This window comes from Malaclemys terrapin, chromosome 11, assembly GCF_027887155.1.
Source record: "Malaclemys terrapin pileata isolate rMalTer1 chromosome 11, rMalTer1.hap1, whole genome shotgun sequence".
Taxonomy (NCBI): Eukaryota; Metazoa; Chordata; order Testudines; family Emydidae; genus Malaclemys; species Malaclemys terrapin.
In genome coordinates this window covers 47,203,905-47,226,717 of record NC_071515.1, presented here as the reverse complement: position 1 = coordinate 47,226,717, position 22,813 = coordinate 47,203,905, and the positions used below count along the sequence as shown (strand labels likewise).

Genomic DNA, 22,813 nt, shown 5'->3' with positions numbered 1-22,813 from the left:
TATTTGTCCTCTTCTGTCAATAGAATGCCCCCTAAATGTCTTCTTCTCTGGCTTTGCCCTCTTAGTTCACACCATAGTTTATAGATGATCTGAGACAGAAGAAGTGAGGGGGAGGTGGTTAGCGTGCCAGTGGCAAAGTCTCATGATAAGTCTGCCTGATTGTGACATAAAGAGTTTTTATGCTGTGACTCTGTAAGAGGTCAAAAAAAGGCCTCTTCATCTCCATCAAAACAACTGCAAAGAACCATTCTGGGCAGTGGATAGCCTGTTTTTTCCAGCTTCTTCCACTCAGTTAGATTTGAGAGTTTCTTGCTGTTACTTTATGAATGAAATATGGACCAACATATCCAAATGTCTTTTGGAGACACATGATATCAGCTGAAACTCTAATAGATGACTTAGCATTAACTGAAATGCGAATGATGCTGGGGCATTCCAAGCTACATACCTGCAGTTAGATCTATCGCCTTCCTGACAGCGAACAAGTCCAGCAAGAAAACTCTGGGCTACTTTTTGGTCAACTTTGTCAGTGCCTTCCTTGGAAGGACATGGTGCCAACTCCTCTGCAAGGAAGTTAATGTGAGGCTTCTGTGCTGGTCTTTGTTAATTATTGGGTGCTGTTCAACCTTTATTCCTTGAGAATGATGCTAGAGGCTGTTGTCATAGACAACTCTGGCACATCTGAAACCCTCTGATTTCATTGACTGTCGGCAATCTGGTTTTATCCTTGGGCACGGTACAGAAATGCACTGGTGTCATTAGTTAATAATTTCTCCTGGCAATGGATGAACATAAAATGTCCATGCTGACATATTTTAGATCAGCAATCAGGAAGTATTGTTAACACATATACAGTTCTTAATAGGAGGGATCAACCCCTAGTAGGATAATGAGGAAAAACTGGTTAAGATCTCTTAGGTATGATGATGAAACTCAGCTTTGTATCTATCTTGGAATAACTCACTCACTGCCTGAATGAGATTGGGACTTCTATGAAGGCTTGTTTGCTGACATCAAAACCTGACAGAATTGAAGTATTGGTAGACTGGGGAAAAATACACAAGAATTGGTGAAGATTATATCAGCACCTCAACTGAGGGAGAGCATCCACTGTTTGTTATGCAGGTTTGCAATTAGGAGGAATTGTTAAATTCTAGGTAGTTCCTGAATGCTCAGACAGTTACTATGGCCAACAACACTTTTCCATGTGTATCTGGTGAGAAGTGTGCAACCTTTTATTCTGCATGCAGGCTTGCTATGGTTATCAATGTCTTTATCACCTCAAGATTATATCACTTTCAGAGCATACTAAAAACTTGTTAATACACTATACATTGCCTGTTTATTGAGTGGTGTTTTACATAGGCAGCAAGTTGTGCTGATGGTCTATAATCTGATCACTTTGAGTGGAGTTCAAGGTGTTGGTTCTGCTGTATAAACTGCTAAACTGTTTGGGAGCTGGCTATCTGAATAACTGCCTTTCTTCTGGGTAATATCCCTGCAGTTGCAACCCTTGGAGGTGTGAACAGCCTGCTACTGTAAAAGGGAGTGGGGCTTATTGCCAGTCAATAGCTATAGCATTGCCACTAACAATGAAGAATTTGCTTCTTGGTTCTCTAGCAATATAGGACAAAAGAAGTAAGAGAGAAAATTTGAGCTTTGGTGGTAGAAATATGAGTAGATTCAGACAAGTTACAACATAAAGAACATTTATGAGCTTATGACTTGGACACAGAAGAACAAAGACATTCTACCTCTTCATCATCATAGTAGCTATTAAATTAGGGCCTGTTGAATTATTACAGACCACGAATCACCTTGCTAACTCAGGAAGCCTCCACACAACTGAAGAGCCCAGAACTTTCTGCTGTGCAGAGCTATGAGCCTACAGAGAAAATTTCCTATATCTTTTACTGCTTCTCAGGACAGCGGGGACCTCCTGTCAGACACAGGTTTGATAACACCCCGTCTTGCCTTTTTGCATTTGCCACTCTCATGATAGCAAGTACTACATGAAGACTGAGCTACCTTCTGTCATTTTGCCTCACACCCTTTTTGGCTAGTGAAAGAGAGTTGAGAACATCTGCAACCTTTACCAACTGAGATTGTGAACACCTCCATAAGGGGCAGGAAATCTACCCAACCTAAATCACCACATAATTTGACCAGTGATTAAGAAACTATCAATCAACACAATTTACTTTTCCACCCGCTGTCCAGTAACTAACTTTCCATTCCTGAGCAAACTAATTGAGAGACTCACCAAGGGTAGTCTCCAACTCAGCCTAGATACTGATAGTATTCTGCACCTCTCCTAGTGAGACTGCAGGCCAAGACATGGGATTCTCCTTTTGGTCCTGGATAAAATTCTTACATCCACATTCATATTGTTGGCCTTCTATGCAGCAGTTGACGTGGCTGATCATGGAATCCTGTTGTCCCATCTCAGAGATGTGGTGGGTGCTAATGAGATCACATTGAGATGATTTCAGTCGTTCCTCTCAGACTCCAACCAGAGAGTTATAATATATCCATCTGGAGAATGCTGACCTATGGTGTCCCATGGGGATGTGTTCTCATTTCCACCATTGTCAACATCTGAGAGACTCCAGAAGAGAGAAATGTGAAGCAGTGTGGGGTAAAATGTCAGCATTATGCTGATGACCTTCACAATAGAGACAAGCAGCACCATCTACCAGCTATTCAAGGGCCTACTTGGAACCAAAAATTGAATGAAGAGCAGCTTGCAAAACCTGAATCCAGAAAAGGCTGATGTGATATTCTGGTGGGGAAAGGGAAGTGTTGTGAGGAACTTAACAGCTCTCTAACAAAACTTTCAATTGGACATTGAAAAGTGCCCAAGTCACTTTTTAAGTGAAACTTAGGCTCCTAAGTGCTTTTGAATATTATACCCCAAGTCTTTTTTTTATTTCAGCCCAAAAATGGTCTATGAGGCATTTAAAACCTGGTAAAAATGGAAGGGCAATTAAAATTAAACACTAATACTCAAAACAAATATTGGAAACAACCTTAAGCCTTATGTTCTTTATATTATTCCCTAGTCCATCAGCCCAACAACATTGTAAACTCTTTTGGGCAGGAACTGTTCCCTTGTTTTGTGCTTGTACAGCCTCAAGCACAATGGGATTCTAGTCCATGACTGGAGCGCCTAAGGACTGCAACATTATAAATGAAATTGTTTGTTTGTTTATTACATCTCATGTTCTTAACTTTTCTGTTTCATTTTCTTTAAATTATCCTATTTTCTGTTGCACAAAGGGATATGAAGAACTTGTATGTTAAAATAACACATTTGCTTTGCATAATTAAATGAATGTATTGTTTACAAAATTAACTTCCTCAAATTAATACTTTAGGCAAGAACATCACTGTTAGATTTAATGCATTTATATACTAGCATGAGATAAAATTGATCTATTAGCTGGCTAGTTCAATGATTATACATTTATTATGCCTCAACTCAGACAGTATCTATCATACATATTTGGATGCAAGCAGCTCTGAACTTTACAGTATAACTAAACACAGGAATAATACTTTATAAATCCGTATTTATTTGCCTCTAAGACTGCATTGCACCAATCTAGTCTGCATTTTCTTGGTTTGATTCCATTTAGTTTCATCAAATTTATAACAGTTTGTGCTTAGATTTAATGACCACAGTGATTATCCATTTTTACATGTGAAATGAGATTGTATGCTTACTATATTAAACATGTACTCAATCTAAGTTCGCTGGCACATCAGTCCTCCAGAGCTAATGTTGATTAGTGCAGATTTTAACATTGTTGTAGAAGATGGTATATCTTTACGGATACATACTGAGAATTATCTTAGCTCTTGCTGCAAAGAGAGAGAGAGAGAGAGAGAGGGCAAAGCTGTCCTCATGCATATGACATGCAGCCCTGGGGAAGATATAAATCTGGAATGAAAACTAATTGCTTTCTACTTTGCTGCACATCCTGTAGTATGCAGTATGGGGCTGGCCAAAAGGAATATATGCTATACATCAGCCATTAGCGATTACTGCAGAAAACTACCGCAGACACAATAAAATGAAAAGGATGGTTTTAAAATAATACTTTGGAGAATATAGACTTAATTGCATTTTAAATGTGTTTTGATTGCTCTTTGTTGATAGATGAATATGGAATATTTGATGTAGCTAGTGGAATGGAAAAAGCAGTTCTTTTGCATCTGAAAGATAAAATTCACAGCACTTTCCACATCTGCAGATATATAATGATATATAATGTAAGCAATTCAAAATGATGATAATACACAGGATTACAGTCTTTTCTTGACTCAGGAAAGAGAAAGGAATTGTAGCATCTAAAGTGTAGACACACACTGGGTGCATCAAATTAATTTGGTGTGACTTTGTCAGCTCAAGGACACTTCAAAGGACAAAGCTGAGCAAGGCAGCCACCAGTGATTTCTTTACTGCAACAGTGTAACATGCAGCTACACTGAACAGTTTTTTTAGGGACTTAATACAATTTTGTAAAGGATATGTTTCACATATGCTCTTAGCAGCTCTTGAGTTCAAATAGCACACTTTTCTATTTCTTTAATTGTGCTATTTTTTGTAAATGTCAAGCTGAAGTTAGCAGAAGTGATTCTGAAACAGAAATGCCTCATGAAACCAGATACAACCAGAGAATATCTAGATAATATAACAGTAAGATACCTCCAAACTGTGAAAGCAGTCAAGTTGAGGCTAAATGATTAGTATGATCATTTTAAGCATGGCTTTTTGGATACAAAGGTTAGAATCTTATTATAAAAATGCAAGAAAGTACAGCATAGGATTTATGGTCTATGTATCTAAATTCATAGGTTCATGAAATAACATATAAACTAAAATGTATTCATTATTCACAGACATATGTTAAATAGTTATAATCATGCAGATATTTAGTACCTAAAAAGATTTAATCTTACTATTTCTATGGTTGTGTTTTGTAGGAAAACATCATTTAATGTTCTGCAATGACAGGCTTTCCTAAGCTCCAGATGGCATTTAAGACTTATGTAGGACATCTAATAATCAATAAATGGCTTATGCAGTGAAGTCCTATTAATTCCATAATTATTTTAGTTATGTGTCAGCAGTCGTGTTGTGTGCATAATTTCGAATGAAACGCTGTACAGATGAGAACCGGGTTTAAGGGAATGAAGGTTTCTGCATTGAAATATATTTTACATTAAGAAAGGATGTTGAAATAGTACTCTTTTAACCCTAACATGGTCTGTATCCAGAAAGTATTAAGGGTGTAATTAACAGGAATATATATGATCTGAACATCTGTAAACCTCAGTAGATTTCTATAACATTTGCTATTTTCCCAAACAATTCTGGGTTAGTCTTTTCACACAAAAAATTCCAGTTTTAGAGAAAGCAGAGTATCGAAGGAGTGGAGAAGGGAAAGAAATATGCATAAAGGATTTGTGAAATAGTGAGGAGGCTAAAATTGGGTGGGTAAGAGATAGAGGTAGTGCAGGGAAAGGGATCATTTCCAGTTTCTCAAATAAAATGCATATTTTAGCTGTGTATTCAGTTTATATTTTATTTTTGTTCATAATGTATTCACACCAAAATACAACATACCAGTGTAACGGAACCTTTAAGTGGGGCTGAAAAATGCATTTCAGTGCAATCTTTAAACCTTCTTATAAATATTGCGTATTTATACTAATTGTTAAAACATGGTTTCTTTCTTTGATAGGGTTACTGGCCTAATGGATAGGAGGGAATTAGTAGACATGATAGATTTTGATTTTTAGCAAGGCTTTTGACTTAACATTATCTGACATTTCTCATAAGCAAACTGGGGAAATGAGGTCTAGATGAAAGTACTATAAGGTGGGTGCACAATTGGTTGAAAGACTGTACTCAAAGAGTACTTATCAACGGTTCTCACTCAAAGTAAGATGATGTATCTAGTGGGGTCCTGCAGAGGTCTGTCCTTATTCTGGTACTAGTCAATATTTTCATTAATGATTTGAATAATGGAGTGGAGATCATGTTTATAAAATTTGCAGATGATATCGTGCTGGGGAGGGAATGCAAGCACTTTGGAAGACAGGATTTGAATTAAAAATGGCCTTGACAAAGTGGATAATTGATTTGAAATCAACAAAATGAAATTCAGTATGGACAAGTGTGAAGTATTACACTGGGAATGAAAAAATTGAATGCACAGTACAAAAGGGGGAATAACTGGCAAGGTGCTGGTATTCCAAGACAGGATCTGGTCGTTATAGTGGATCACAAATTTAACATGTGTCAAAAATGTGATGCGGGTGTTAAATACCATTTGAGGCTGTATTAACCGGAGTGTAATATGTGAGACATGGGAGGTAATTGTCTCCCTGTACTCAGCACTGGTGAGGCCTCAGCTGGAGTATTGTGTCCAGTTTTGGGTGCCATACTTTCAGAAAGATATGGACAAATTGGAGAGAGTCCAGAGGAGAGCAGCAAAAATTATAAAAGGTTTAGAAAACCTGACCTATGAGGAAAGATTAAAGAAACTTGTCCTGTTTAGTCTTGAGAAAAGAAGACTGAAGGGGTAACCAATAAGTCTTCAAATATGTTAAGGCTGTTATAAAGAGGGTAGTGATTGATTGTTCTCCATGACCAATGAAGGTAGGACAAGAAGTAATCAGCTTAATCGTCAGCAAGGGAGATTTAAGTTAGATATTAGGAAAAACTTTCCAGTGATAATGGTAGTTAGCACTGGAATAGTAGGGTGACCAGATGTCCCGATTTTATAGGGACTGTCCTGATATTTGGGGCTTTTTCTTATATAGGCTCCTATTATCCCCCACCCTCTGTCCTGATTTTTCACACTTGCTGTCTGGTCACCCTATGGAATAGTCTTCCAAGGGAAGTGTGGAATCCCCAATATTGGAAGTTTTTATGAACAGATTGGACAAACACCTGTCAGAGATGATCTAGGTTTACTTGGTCCTGCCTCAGCGCAGGATTAGTCTTGAAGTCCTGTTTAGCCCTACATTTCTATGATTCTATGTTTTGTATACTGCAGCAATCTGAGTGAGTCTGGGCACTAGAATGAGGTATTTAGGTAGTTTTTATGACATATGTTTATACATTTATTTTAAAAAATCATGTATTTATTTTGCTTTTTGTGAATTTATAAATAACATGCATATTTATCTCGTAGGTTTTAAATACTGAAATGTTGTCATTAGTCTGTTGTGAAGATGCTGATATATATACATCTACAGTTCCATCACCCAGAAAAAATCTGAAGAGAGTGTGTGCATACGTGTGTGTGTGATACTTTGGTGGAAGCAATGTGATAAGTTGCATTCATTATGCAACTTTAAACATCTCATCTGGACTCTGCCTGCTAGTCCATCTTTAACTGGGACTACTACTAAGATTGCAAACTTCTGAGCAGCTTACAACAGCTATTATTAAAACACAAACCTGTCATAGTCTACGCAACCACTTATGTTGGCAAAACTTATGTTGCTCAGGGGTGTGAAAAAAACACTCTGACAGACATAAATTTTGCTGGCTTAAGAGGTAGTGTGCACAGTGGTATGTTGGTGACAGAGCTACCACTGCTCGTTGAGGTGGTTTTATGATGTCCGCGGTGTGGAATGGGCAATATACTGTTCTGAAACAATGACAGATTTAAGGATATTGATCTCTGCAACATATATATGATTAGAAATTAGGGCTTATACAACTGAAAAGAGTTGATTCCCAGCTTTTCAGAGTTCCAGTATTAGAACGTTCTGGGATGTTAGGCCTTACAATTATGACATAATTGTGTATGGAAAAGCTATTTTAGATACTTCCAGCATGCTAGTTCAATCAGCTCTCGTGTGGGTATGTTTTATCGAGCTGGAAATTACCCTTCCAGCTTGAAGTGTAGACATATCCTTAGGTACCTGAACTGTGCTCATCATCATGCATTTGAGTATTTTCAGATAGGAGACAAAAATTAGTACCAGTGCAATTTTTAAAACACTTGAAAACATTTAAAAATAGTTTTTTTTTGGTAAAATATCTGACATATAGGAAATGTGAAGTGGTGTGGAATAAAGGACTTACTGGTATTCATTTGTGATGATGTAAATGGGTGAAATCCTGTTCCCAATGAAGTCAAGGATCAGGGTTTCACCCTAAATAGCACAGGGTTTTCACCCAAAGCCCTAAAGGACTCATCTTGCTCTTATTGTTTTACCCTGGATGTTTTGTTTGATTATTGTACTGTGTGTTTAAATTATTTGATTATTTCTAAGGAAATAATTTTGTCATAATTTTTTTTAAGGAAAAATCACAGCCTGATAATTGTATAAAGGGCATACGGCACCAGTAAATGGTAAAAAAAGACAGAAATTATTGCAATTTTTAATACAAAAAAAGCCAGATTCTCGTCTAATATCAGTTTCACAGTCGTGTTACTCCATTGACTTCAATAGAATTACTCCTAATTTTCAACCTATGTAAATGAGATGAGAATCAGGCCCAAATGTAAAACCCCGACAAAAATATTGTCTGTAGTTGTGCAGCAGTGAACCATTCCAGGGCCTATGAGAATCTATCTTTTTTTGAGAAAGCATTTTATATATCCCTAAATGTTACGGTTTTATTGCTCTACTGCTATCTATCAAGACATCTTTACATATAGAAAATGAGCACACTACAGAATTAAAATACTAGGCATTCTCCAGCTTCAAAGTGCAAGTATTGATTAATTATGCCTCAGAACACCACTATGAGGAAGTATTATTATCCCTATTTTACAGATGGGGAAGCTGAGACACAGAGACTAAGTGACTTTCCCAAAGCCACACAGCAAGTCAGTGACAAAGCCAGGATTAGAACTCAGGACTTTCCGGAGCCCACTCCCAGGCTTTAAGCACTAGACCACATTGTTCACTGAAGTCAACAAGCATCTCAATGCAATAATGGACAATTCGAAGGACTCTTACATGGTCAGTGTGTCCATAAATTTACTTGCAAACTACTCCAGTATAACAAGATAATTTGAGCACCTTAGTTCTGTGTCATATAAATTGTTGAGTGTGCAGTCTCTTCAAAATGGGCTAAAAGTAAGAAAAGCTACAATGATATGTTGTAAAACTCAAGGCTTTGATATACCTGTAGCCTCAGAGCCTGATTCTGCTCCCACTGAAGTCATTGGAAAGACTTCTATTGACTTCCATAGAGTCATGGTTGGGTTCTTAATTATTGCTGTATTTTAATTGTATGTCTCTCTCCTTGAACACTTTACTTGAGGGTGAGAGGAGTGCTTAATAAATATAATTATTTTGCATGTGTTGAATATCACTAAAGTCATCTAGAATATGCATTCCACCTTCCATGACTTTTATATGGTGGTTTTGGCCTGTACTTCCTGTTTGAGTCTCTCATTTATGAGACTATTTAAAAATGACACTATATACAGTTTTGCTGGAACACTAATAAAAATATTAAAAAATGAAATTAACTTCCTAATCTTTAGTCATGATGGGAGGGTGATGGTGTGGTCAGCATGTCTGCCACTATCATTATTCATTAGTTGTATTGTAGCTGCGCCAAGGATCCCAATAGAGATCGGGACCCCATTGTGCAGATTTAGTAGCTGACTTGGGAGGAGAGGGAGTACAGGAACCATGATGTTACCATGTTACTGAGTACAGAACGGTTCTATATGCTGCTGCATGGGAAGTCAAAAAGCCACAGTGCCAGTTTAATTGGGCTTGCTCAGGTTTGACCACTAAAACAGGAGCAACATACAACTCTCAATCTAGCTATTTTTCCATCTAATGTTAATGGAAGATGCCCTCTTACAAGGGAAGGAGATAAGTTGGACAAAGACTGCCTGAAGATGAAAGGCAAATGTGTGCAGGGGGTGGAGGTGGGAATAAAAAAGTCAAAGGTAGAATAATGTGTGCATCAAGTTTATAAATAATAAATGTATAATTTTTAATCAATATTTATTAATGATTTTTTTACTTTTTACTTTATTTTAACTTTTCTATAAATAAATTAATTATAAAAGCAATGTAATATGGATTAGGATTTTTCCATAATGCTGCTTACATAGGGCCTTTTCCTAACCACAGTGAGAAACTATTGGGAATGACTTATGCAAGAAGAGCATTACTTCTTACATTGGTGTAATACTTGGCCTTTTGGCTTCATACCTAACAATTCACCCAGGAGCATGGCAGTATTTCAATGTGACACACACCCTGATGTGTCTTACTGCTTACAATAATAGATTAATTTTGTCTATAATGTTAATATGACCGAATGACTTGTAAAAAAAAAGCATGTCCTAGTGCATTCAATAGATTATTAACTAACTCTAATGTATTAGGAGGCAAAAAGATTTCAACAGAAGGCTCCTACCTCTTTGTCAAATTTTTGTTATATACCCTTATCTGATAGAAAGATCTAATAAAAGCACTGTTACCATCTCTTTTTAACAGCCTTGTGCTGATGCAAACTACTCCAGTATGATTATAGACTCTCGTATATGAAATAGCTGCAGCATAATGAAGGCGAGATGAACCTAGAGTTGCCAACTTTGGTTGGATGAATTCCTGGAGATTTCATTACATGACATAATCTTATGATTCCTGGAGACTCCAGGACAATCTTGGAGGGTTGGCAACCCTAGATGACCCTGAAGCAAAATCTTGGATCCCAAAATGCATACTGTTCAGCTCTAGATCCAACCCTTGCTGTTTCTCCTTAAAGGAGAAGGGCTCATATGGTGCAATTTCTCTTCATGTTCCTTTCACTCTTTTATCCATTTTTAGCGTTAAACACTGGTATTTTAAGCAACTCCTCTGCACCAGGCTTTTACTAGGGTGTGCTTTTCAAATATAAAAGTCAGGAAGGTCTAAATTCTAATATCACTTTCTATACCTCTTCCACTTACACTGATGTCATGTAATATATATTCATTATATGTTAATTAATGCTTTTGTTTATTTAATTTTTTTTCTCTTCATCTGATCCAGTAGCCAGTCTCTTCCTTTGTAAAATGAAGGTATCTGTTTTTGTAAGCACAAATATGCAGCTCTTTGGGAAACCAGCATTCAGTTTACTACCTGTGCATTATGGCTGACTTTCCAAAGGGTTAATATCTTAGTGAATACTGGGTATATTTAATTCATTACAGTTTGTGTCCCAAATAACTGAAACTAGCAGCATGTCATGCCTTTTAGCTTTAACATTAGCTTTCACTGAAGGACACAATACCAAAGTAAACCATTCCAGCATACAATACACTTACAGTATAATTTCAGAGCATAAAGTATTTACTATCATAGTATAAGTATAGTCAAAATGTAGAGTTGACTGCTTACACTGTTAAAATGTATGGTATAACTACAACATAAAATCAGAGCATTCAGTATATCAAAAAAAAGGGAGTTTGCATGCAGTATATAGAATTAGAGTACACGGTGTACAGTGTAACTATAAAGCATTCATAAAGCTGAAACCAGACAAGTGAAAGAATTACAGTTCATCTAATAATTGAGACTAATTGCTTTCATGAGATTAGAATTTTTTTCACATCAACATTTTTACTGAGACTGATATTCTCCAATTTAACCATAGTATTAACACTGCTAATGTTTATGATTTTTCTGTTTTGCGCATAGTTCATAATGTCATCTTGTTTACAGAAGTTCTTTTTCCAGAGCCAAAAATGCATGCATACAGCTGTTTCTCTAAGAGTACAATAGTGTAACTGTCTCAACTGGTCACCTCTTCTTTCATTGTCTGCATAACTTTACTGGCTCATGATTTTATTGCTTCCCAGAAACCAGAATTTACTCGTCATCTCGCATGGTGTCATAACAGATCTAATTTCTTCACATCAAAGCCAGTTTTAAACACTGCACAATAAAAGGTGCCATACGAAGAATAGATTTTAATAAGAGAAAAGAGATTCTTTAAACCTTATGTCTGAGGGAAAAACCATAAAAGTGAAAATTAAAATTATTTATACTTAGACTTCAATCTTGCTAGCAGGTTACAAAAAGAAAAGACTCCTCCATATATATTTCTGTTTTGCAGAGAAATGATGAAGAAGCTGTTGTGGACAGAGGTGGTACTCGTTCCATTCTCAAAACACATTTTGAAAAGGAAGACTTGGAAGGTGAGAGATTATTTTCCTGTGCATTTTATTGTCTATTTCTTTTCCAAGTGTTGGACACAGTTCCATTCTCATATAAACCCGTGCATGCTCATTGATTACAATGGTTATACCAGGGTGTACATGAAGGCAAAATCTAGACCACTGTTTTTAAAAGAGGAGTATTGCATATTCCTCTGGCAACATTAAAACTTGGGTGATAGGGGATAAGATTTCCTGAGGATATTTTAAGTCCCAATCCTGTAAATATGCACATATGTAACTTTATACAAATGAGTAATTCTTTCCAGTGAGACTACCTGTGTGGAAAGCTATGCCCATGCACAGGGCCGGATTAACGCAAGACCTTTAGGGGCTGCAGCCCAGAGCCTCAGACTAAGGGGGTCCCGCAAAAATAAATTCATAATTATATACAATTCAGTGGTCACCAACCTGTCGATCGCGATCGACTGGTTGATCCTGGAGCTTCTGACTGTCAATCGCAATCTCCAGGCCACTAAAAGTCCAGTGGCGCAGCAGGGCTCAGGCAGGCTGACTGCATGCTTTGGCCCCATGATGCTCCTAGAAGTGACCAGCTGCTGGCACATCTCTGTGGCCCCTGGAGGGGGGGGAGGAGGCAGCTCTGCGTGCTGCCCCTGCCCCAAGCACCATCTCTGCAGCTCTCATTGACTGGGAACTGGCCAGTGGGAGCTGTGGGGGCGGCACTTGTGGGCGCAGGCAGCGCACGTAAACACGCTGTCCCCTTGTCCCCAGGGGCACGCAGAGACTGTGCCACTGGCCAGGAGCTGCTGGTGGTAAGTGCCTCCCAGCCGAAGTCTACACCTCGCACCCCCTCCTGCACCCCAACCCCTGCCCCAGGTCAGAATCCCCTCCTGCACTAAACTCCATCCGAGATCCCGCACCCCTCACCCTCTCCCACACCCCAACACTCTGCCCCAGCCTGGATCCCCTCCTGCACCCAAACTCCCTCTCAGAAAAAAACCTAATATAACAGCTATTCTAAGGTAAGAAGTAGGCTATTTTGAATTAACTATATTCTACATGTTTTAAGACTGAAATGTAACCACAGAAAAAGCTTTATGTTAATTAAAAGGCAAATTTAGTACAGCATTAATAGCCTCCATGCCATAATTATGATTGTTTTGTTTTAAATTAGGAAAAAGACTTGTATACAGGGACCCCACAAAATCTAATAGCCCCAGACCCACAGGAGAGTTAATCTGGCCCTGCCCATGCATAAATGTTTGCAGCATTAGGGCCCCAGTAAACTGTTTGGCTTCACTGCGTGTCCTAAAATACATGATTATTTCATAAAGAGCCCAGTCCTGCTATCATTGCACATTCAGGTCTCCATTAAACAAAATAGATGTTACATTTTAGAGTTGTGCACTGTCACTCACTTGAATGGGCCTACCCTTTAATGTCAAGGAGTAGCAGATAATTTAGAGATATGGAGTTCACCATAGCACATTGGACTAATAATCCACTTTATCTGGTATCCTTCCTCTAGAAGTGGCCTATGCTTCAGTTTATAATGTATAGATTGTAAACACTTTCTGGCCGGGACCTGCCTTTTTATTTGTTGGCAAAATGCCCAGCATGTTTTTGGGTGCTATGTAAGTAATAGATATGCAAAATTCAACAGCTAATCATGATAGAGTCAAATCGAATTCTGAAAAATATAGGAATATAGATATTGGGCTTGTTTCACCCTAGGCTCCATGACGGAAGAAGCTTATGCCAGTGTAATATACCAACAAGTCCTGTTTTGCTGGGGAACCCAAAGTTGGCCATTATAATCAAAATGACACCTGCCATCACTTGGAGTGAATATTCTTTTGAGATGATAATTGAGTCCATCTTGAAAAGGAAAGGAAAAGGTGACCAAACTGAAAAATACCCCCAAATTTGGTTTGTTTCTATCCAATAGAGATTTCTTTTATTTTTCTCAATGAAACAAAAAAATTCATTTGGATTGAATGAAATGTTTCTAATGTTGATTCAAAATTACACATCAAATCAAAATGGTTTATTTAAAAATGTCAAAATGAACTTTTTCTACATTTTCAAAAAAATTTCTAGCTTTTTTTTTTTTTTTGGCTCAAACAACTTGCCGAATTCAACACAAATTCACGAATAGTTTTGGTGCTCCAAAAATGCATTTCCTCCTGCTCTAATGGCAAAAACACACTAATGTGAAATCTCACTGAAAATCTGAAAAACTATTCTGCTTCCAAGAACATTTGAAAAACGGGAAACTGGACAAATATTGATTGAAGAAACTTTCACTCAATTTTAGTAATTTGGAAAACTAAAAAATCCTGTGGTTTGCCTTGGAAATCTACTAATCTTTTAAAATAATGGCACAATGTTATTAACAATGTTATAAAATTGATTAATTGATATAGGATACTGTGGTTAGCAGCTTTTGAGAGAGATTGCTGTAGGATCAACTTGATATCTTTGAAAATACATAACTGCCACTTCCAGAAATGCCAAGTGGCATAAAAAAAGGTTTAATATGCTGTAAGTTTGAATGATCCCATTGCTGTTAATAGGATCCTTGCTTGTCCCACAGACAAGTCCAGACACTCTATCACCTAATTAGATAAATCAATGGCTCTTGTATTGGAGAGTGGACATTACTCAGAAGTGTGACTGTCTTTTTCCCATCCAATGTAACTTATGATGGATTCTCTGGTGAAAGTTTACATTTTCCCTAATTATGTAACATGCTTCAGCTATATAATATGTAATTACATAATTAAGTACTTAATTATGTAGCTTAGTTCACTTTGTATAATTAGACAATTAGGTACATTAGTTCTTCATCACATTTATTTAATTACATTTACTGTGTTTTAAAAATGTAAATAAATAATTGCTCAGTATTATAGCAGGACACTAGTGTTGGTACTGTTAAGGGTCTGTCTGTGCCTTACTCTTATTCAGGGATTTATAACCTGGGTGCAAGAAATGAATGTTACTTTAGACTGAAACTTGAAATGAATATTCTTAGGCCAGGAAAGATTTCTTTCCCAAAAATGTGAATAACTGGACATTTGGGAGTTTTCAGCTACTGGTGGTGTTTTGTCAAAAAGGTTAGTTTATATTTCTGATATTTCCATTTAAAACATCCTGGGCCAGGTTTTCATCAGCAAATATTTTTATATTCATATATTTGTGCATGCCTAAATTATGTGTGTAAGAACACAGAGTACACACTCCAATTGTGCATTTGAGAGGGAATATGTCTAGTTAAAAGCCCACTAGCCTGGTGTGCATGTAAATGGGCTTATTCACTTCAGGTATCTGTCTGCATAGTGTAAGTTCAGGAGCTTGCAGTTGGTCCTTTTTTTCTCAAACACTACAACAGTTCAGAAATAGATTCTGTGCAAAGCTTTGGCATTCATGTTCTCAGCACAAGTGACTCTTTTTCTCACAGTTAATTTTCATAGAGTTCACAAGGTTATGGTCAGTCACTAATATAGAGCAAATCCTTTGGCTGATCGTTACTTGAATGAAGAGAGAAATTAATCTTTAAAAACTAAGCAACAAGTCGAGCACTTTGATATAGCCACACTTTGTATATGTAATCCTGTAGTCCTCATGCAGGCAAAATTCCTGTTGAAATAGTTTGCATTCACATTTAAATGGGAGTTCACCTGAGGTCGATGTAGAGCTTAACAAACTATGTGCATTGTTACCGGGACTTTACATGCAATTCTGTTGCCATGGCTGCCAATACTTAGTAACATAGCACCTCCCCATAATCGCCGTGAGGGGGCCTCCATCATGCTTCTGACTAAGATCCGTGAGAACAGCAATTTGCTTCTGTACTCAGATCTCTTCAACCAGACATCAGTTCTCCTGTCTTCTAGACAATCCTTTACAGTAACTTATGCCACCACAGAACATGATGTTGGAATCTGCTTGGTGTAATGAATGGTCAGCAACGACAGTCATTAATCACTCTCTTGTCACTGACCCAACCATCTGCCCACCAGGTTTTGACCTGCTGAGGCACTTGTGGTCATCCCTGAATCAGTATCAAACAGGACAGGGCAATTGTGTGGCCAGTCTCTTCAAATGGGGTTTCTCTACCCACAATGTAGATATGGTCAACATCAGACTATGTCGCATATCCTTGACGAGTACCCGTTGACTCACTTCAATGGCGGGCTACTGGCTCTTCATCTGGCGGCTGCTGCTGCTATCAAATTGCTGGGCACACTGCGCGTACGCTGAGAGACCTGAAGTAAGGGTTACAGCACTGGGTACTGAAATGGTTTCATTATATAAAGGACCAGTTCTGTACTAACCTAAATTGGGAGCACATGTGCATTGAACAGACAAACACATCAACAAATAGCTACACTATTCTGGATACAGACAGTTTGCTGCTGGCTACTTTTACTATCTGTCTACCAATGCGCCAGCGGTGCTTTTCCTGACTAAATAGCTGCCCCATGCACTGCTGATTTGGCTCAATGATTAATAGTATCTAGATATGCCCAGGACTGCTCTTAAGGGCAGAGCCTCTGCATAGAACCAACACCTTATACTACTCAGAGTTGCAGCCTGTAAGGAATTTGGAGGGAGAAGCACAAATAGGAAGTCAATCTGTTTACACAAGGCTTGAATGCTAACTGCAGTTGCAGACTCAATGTAAATAGTTTTCTTTGTGAGACAGTTTAGTGTTAGAAACACGGAGTCCTTTCCTGTTACTGTCCACACACATTACATGAAACATGGTGCCAGTGGAAAGTCTAGTGCAACCCACACCAAGGAAGAGAGAGTGATTAAAGGGCAAAAAAAGCAGCACCTAGAAACCAGACAAACAGCCAGCATGAAGAGACTCAGACACCCAGTAATGCTGGATTTCCTGAGAAAAAGCTTTGAACAATCATGGAAGCAGTGGAAACAAGAACTGAGTCTGTTTACAGAGCTGACCATGAGGGATAAAGATGAGAAAATGAAGATCAAGCTTTTTTTTACTATCTCATTGCAGAAAAAGGGCAATAAGTGAACACTGTTGTCAGGAATAATGACCAAAACATTGGAACAGCTGATAAGAGTCTGAGTACTGTGACCTCAGACAAAATGAGACTGTATAGAGATACTGTTCTTTTACCTGAAACCAAAAATCAGAAGATGGAATAGGTACTTAAGTTACAGAGCATAGAATTTTGTCATCCACATGTAACTTTGGAGACACTAAAGATTCCTTACTTAGAGAGAAACAGGATCGTTGTGGGACACATGATTCTAGTTTACAGGAGAGATTGTGGAGAGAAACAGATCTACCCTAGAGAAATGCCTCCAAATAACAAGGCAGAGAAAGGATTAAAACAATATCCATTAGTGCAGAAAAAATATATAGATTCAAGTTAAAGGAACCCAGTAGGGAGGACAGAGAAAGACTGGTCAAGAATGCAGGCATCACGGTCCAACAGTGGCACTGGAACACTTTTTACAATGGGGGTGCTGAAAGCCAGTGGTCCCCAAACTTTTTACCTTGTGCCCCACCTCATCCCTGTCTGCGCTCCGACCTCACCCCAGAGTTGGGGCCAGGAGTGGGGCTGTGGAGCCAGGAGTGGGGGGATGTGGACAGAGGTAAGGGGGCCAAGGCTGGGACCTCAGCTGGGGCCAGGAGCAGAGCCCCAGGCATGGGGCTGGCAGCCAGGACCCCGGGAACCAGCCAAGGGCACTGCAGCACTTCCCAACCCCTAGTTCCCATGCCTATGTGGTTCAGTATATATACTTTGGAAAGTAACACAAAAGGTAAATGAAAAATGCCCAATCTGTGGGCAGCAGTGCAAAGGATGTAGGAAACTGAATTGCTTTATGTCCCAGTGCTGCAGCTACCCCAGGAAGAAAAAGCAGCAGTACATACAGTGATTGAGGATGTAGAGACTTCCATCGAAGAGGAGGATATCTGCAGTGTAACTTTAACAGATTTGAAGACATTCAATATACACACACTGCAGAAGAAGGCTGCCAGCCATTCAACTGCCATACTTGCAACTATATGTTATTGAGACCAATGACCAATTTGATTCCTGATGGATTGTGGAGCCAACAGCAATGTAATCCCAGCAACATTTGATAAATAGTAATATTAGACTGGAGAACTGTAACCAAGTGCCAGTGGTGTACAATAAAACAACATTGAGGCCAGTGGGCAAATGAAACATGTGAAACATTGTTTGGAATTTATAATACATACAGAAGTAACACCCAGTGCTAGACTGCAGAGCAGTAACAGCCATGGCTTTGTTGCAGCACAACACCCGAATATCCTCAACATGAAAGGAGAGAGAACAGTCACTGGATGCCCTGTCCAGCATTCTAGCAGAATATCAGGACATATTTCAAGGAGATGGATTCCTAGAGGGCAAGCTGAAGTTAAAAACATACCTCCACATGAGACCATGAGACTGCAGAAACACAGAGTTCTATTAGCTCTGATAGAGCCACTGAAGAAGGAACTAGCAAGCATCATCATCATACCCATTGAAACTAGCACAGAGTAGATCAGCAACTTATTTAGTGGTGAGAAAATCTGCAGGTTAATTGAGCATCTGCACTGATCCAAAACCACTTATCAGCACCGAAAAGAAGTAACTACCCACAAACAATGATTGAGGACATACTGCCCAGTTTATCCAGGTTTGTGATGTCAAGGATCCTACTGAGCTAGATGAGACATCCAGCCACCTGACAACTCTGCCACATGTTTTGGCAAGTATTGTTGGGTACGAACGCCTATTGATATTAGAGGTGTTCCAATGCAAACAGGGTTTCCAAGGCATTGAGATTGTACCTGATGACATTCTTATTGTAGGAGAAGGAGATGTCAAGGGAAAGGCAATCCAGGATCATGATATCACTGCTGAAAAGGTGCCAGGAGCAGAATATTAGGCTGAATGAAGAAAAGCTGAAGCTGAGGAGAACAGAGGTCCTTACATCAGACGTCTGTTGACTTCTGAGGCACTCTAGCTAGACCCTGAGAAATTTAGAGCCATTAACAAAATGCAAAGGATGTGAAGGAAATCCAGTGATAGACAGAGATGGCCAATTCTCTTTCCAGCATACACCTATCAGAAATCTATGAGCCCTTGAGACAGTTAACACTCACAGAGGCAGTGAAGGAATGGTCAGAGACCCAAGAATAGGCATTTGAAAGTCCATTAAAGCATTGAATAAAATGGGGTATTACAGGCTGTAAAAGAATTTATACTTCTGGGTTAGCCAGATCACAAGAAGCAAGTGCCACAGGATAGTACATCCTACTACCAGGCGAGGGATGAGTTGTGTGTGCAAGATGGGATTTTGTTAATGGGGACTGAGCAGTAATCCCAGCAGTTTTAAGAGCTGATGTGATGAGACAGATGCATGCTTCACCTCTGGGGATAGAAGCCAGAGAGTAAATTGCCTGGCCTGGCCCAATTGAGAGCATACCTGGAACAACGCAAGATGTGTAAAAAGTATAATGATTGACAAAAGAAGGAGATTCTACAGCCCCAGGAAATCCCAATGTAACCCTGCAGAAAAGTCAGAACAAAGCTTTTAACTTTTAATGAAAGGAACTACATGGTCACAGTAGATTACTACTCCAGGTTCTGGAGGTGGACTCTCCGGAGGAAACTCAAGCAAGAACTGTGATCCAGAAACCGAAGGGGCATTTTGCAAGGTCTAGCTTGTCTGACACTCTACGATCAAATAATGGCCACAGTACACTTCAGCTGAATTAAAATGACACAGTGGCAGATGGGAATATGAACACAGATAGCCTCCCTTGGATACCTATAAAGCAACGGGAAGGTAGAGCCACAGTAAAGACATTAAAGAGAGTGATGTCAAAGGCAAAGCAGACAGGAAGGGATCCCTACCTGGCAATGTTGGAACATCACAATGCACCCCAGCACAGGGACTGATGAGTTAGAGAACCAAGACATTGCTTCCTGTGAGGAGTAATTGGTTTCAGCCCTGTGGAGGAATGACGTGCAGTACACAGAAGCAGTTAAGAGAACACCAAGCTAGGCAGAAATTCTGTTACAATAAAGGAGCCAAGACCCTGAGGCCATTATGCCCAGGCGAGCTGTTTGGGGTTCAGCCATCAAATAGCCTCACAAAACAATGGCAAAAGGCAACAATCCAAGCTGCAGTGGGACACAGGTTATATGAGGTAGCTACAGACTTAGGACAGTAGTAGAGATGAAACCAAAGACAACTGTGGAGTAGCAGCAGACAGCTAGCACACACAGATGGACAGGGCCAAGGTTAGGGCCAGGAGGACATAGAAAGAACCTCAGCTGCCATCTGGTCTGACACAGGAAGGTCATAAGAAACAAAGTATATAAGCAATGTAGAGGACCAATAGTACAGAGGCAGCAACAGACTAAAAGGAAGTCCCCCCTGCAACAGCAATAACATAAAGAAGAAGTCAGGACTGGTTTGAAGACCAACATGCTTGAAGGGGTATGAGGCCTAACAGACTGCAATGGGCTGGTGGACCCATCTTCCTAGGATGAACTATGTACTACTAATCTCTGGCCCCAGCAAGTCAGCAAATACTTGCACAAAAGGTACAACAAAATAATTGTAAAAGGAAAGTTATAGCCACCTGCTTAGAACTTGGAGGGAGGAGCACAGATTGAGCATAGGTTGCAGGAGGGAAAGGTTTGGAGGAGGCACCAAGGAGTCAGTCTTTGTGCACATGGCTAGAATGCTAGTTGCATTTGGAAGGTGGCAACCACCCCTTCTGAGCATAATGCAGTCCAAAAAATGGTAAGAGTAAACCACATAATATTGCAGCCCACAAAACAGTATGCACTTACCCAGCAGTTCACTGCAAGGTAAGAGGTCGGCATTCTCTGTAAAGGGAGACTGGGTCCCTTTACCCCCTTGCATAGAATCATAGAAGATTAGGGTTGGAAGAGACTTCAGGAGGTCATGTAGTCCACCCCCCTGCTCAAAGCAGGACCAACCCCAACTAAATCATCCCAGCCAGGGCTCTGTCAAGGATGGAGATTCCACCACCTTCCTATGTAACCCATTCCAGTGCTTCACCACCCTCGTAGTGAAATAGTTTTTCCTAAGAATCCAGAGAACCTGGACTGAGTGCTCTGGGTTCTAAACAAAAAGGAAAACAAAGTAAAGAAGATCCCTCTACGTCTCCAGTGGGTCCAGTTGGTAGAGTCTCTTCAGCCATTCTGCTACTAAGCAACCCCTGCTTTGTGGGGCAAGGGAGTTCTGTTTACCTCTCTATGTTGCCCTGCACTGGGCTTGGATTCTCCCTTTTAGGGAGCTGCACCTTTCTCTTTGACCAGCCTCACAAATGCACCAAGCAGGGGTTGATTGTGACCAGAGGAGCTCTTTAACTTCTTCCTTACTGGAGTAGGAATGGGATCCTGTTCCACCACAAAATGGAATAATGATATTTGGAGGGAAATTATTAATACTTCATTGGTGTCCACAGTGAACTTTATCATAGTGATGAGAGAGCTTAATACCCTTGTATGGATCTTTTCCCTCCCTCCACTGTCACATAATGTCCCCGTGGCATCTGCAGCAATTGCTTTTATGGAAAAGTAAAATTAAGATGTTATTTAAAGTATTTGTAGTTATTTTGTAATGTGATTTAAGAATAAGGAGGTGGAGGAACTATCACCTATGACTTACTAGCTTTCTGTGAATCACCAAGTTGTGTGTAGGCCACAGTCTGAAAACCTCAAGATTCTAAGATTGGTAACATGCCTGTGTAATAGAGCTGGTTGAAAAATTTTCATTAAACTGGTTTTGAAAGAAAATTGGGTTTTCAACTAAACTATTTTCCACAAAATGTCTGCTTTCCGAGGATAGCTTTTGATTTTTTTCATTGAAAACCAAGTGGCTGAAAACCAAAATATTTCAGTTCTGATATCCTGCCACGGTGCCTCATGGGAAAGTAGTTTGGTTTCCTCATGACCCCATTCTGCTCTATGGACCAGGTTCCCAGCTGGTCAAATCTCCCATGTACACCATAACCAGGGACTTCCATGATGTAGCCATCTCCTATCCCCCTGAAGGGAGACAGTGGTGCATCATGAGAGATGTAGTCCAACCAGAGCGCCTGGCATGCAGAGGAGAATGGGAGCATGAAGCATTTGAACTATAACTCCCATGAGGCAACGCAGCAGGATTTCCAAATTTAAAATATTTTGGTTTTCAATTTTTTTCCAAAAGCCAAATTTGTATGTGCAAAATTTAGACCAAAATAAGTTTATTTAGATTTTGTTGAAATATAAGGCAGGAAAAAATGTCCGTTTTCCCAACCAACTCTTACGGAGCTTAAGGAGCCTTTCACTCTAGCTTAAATAGCCTTCAGCTCATATTTTCTGATATGAATCTGCAGTACAATTTAAACTATAATAATTTTGCACAAAACAAACCTTTGTGTTCTATTTCAGGGGCTCAAGATTGCTTACTGAATTCTCTGCAAAAAAGCAGATTATTCTGCCTTTTTGTTTCATCCACTCCTGGTGGAACTAAGCCCAGTCCTTTCCAAAATGGCCTCTGATTTAGTTGCCATTGTTTTTGGATGACCAACTTTTGAGATGCCTTGTGCCTGTAATTTGGAGGAGCTA

The 22,813-nt window shown here is 39.3% G+C and overlaps 1 protein-coding gene across 1 annotated transcript in view; it reads left to right on the top strand.

Annotated features, from left to right (window-relative positions):
* The window catches only part of SLC4A10 (solute carrier family 4 member 10), a 199,810-nt gene that overhangs the window by 16,934 nt on the left and 160,063 nt on the right, over positions 1–22,813 (top strand). Inside the window, exon 2 of the mRNA XM_054044808.1 lies at positions 12,104–12,185. Coding sequence (XP_053900783.1) covers positions 12,104–12,185 — 82 coding nt within the window. The remainder of the gene's footprint in view (positions 1–12,103; positions 12,186–22,813) is intronic.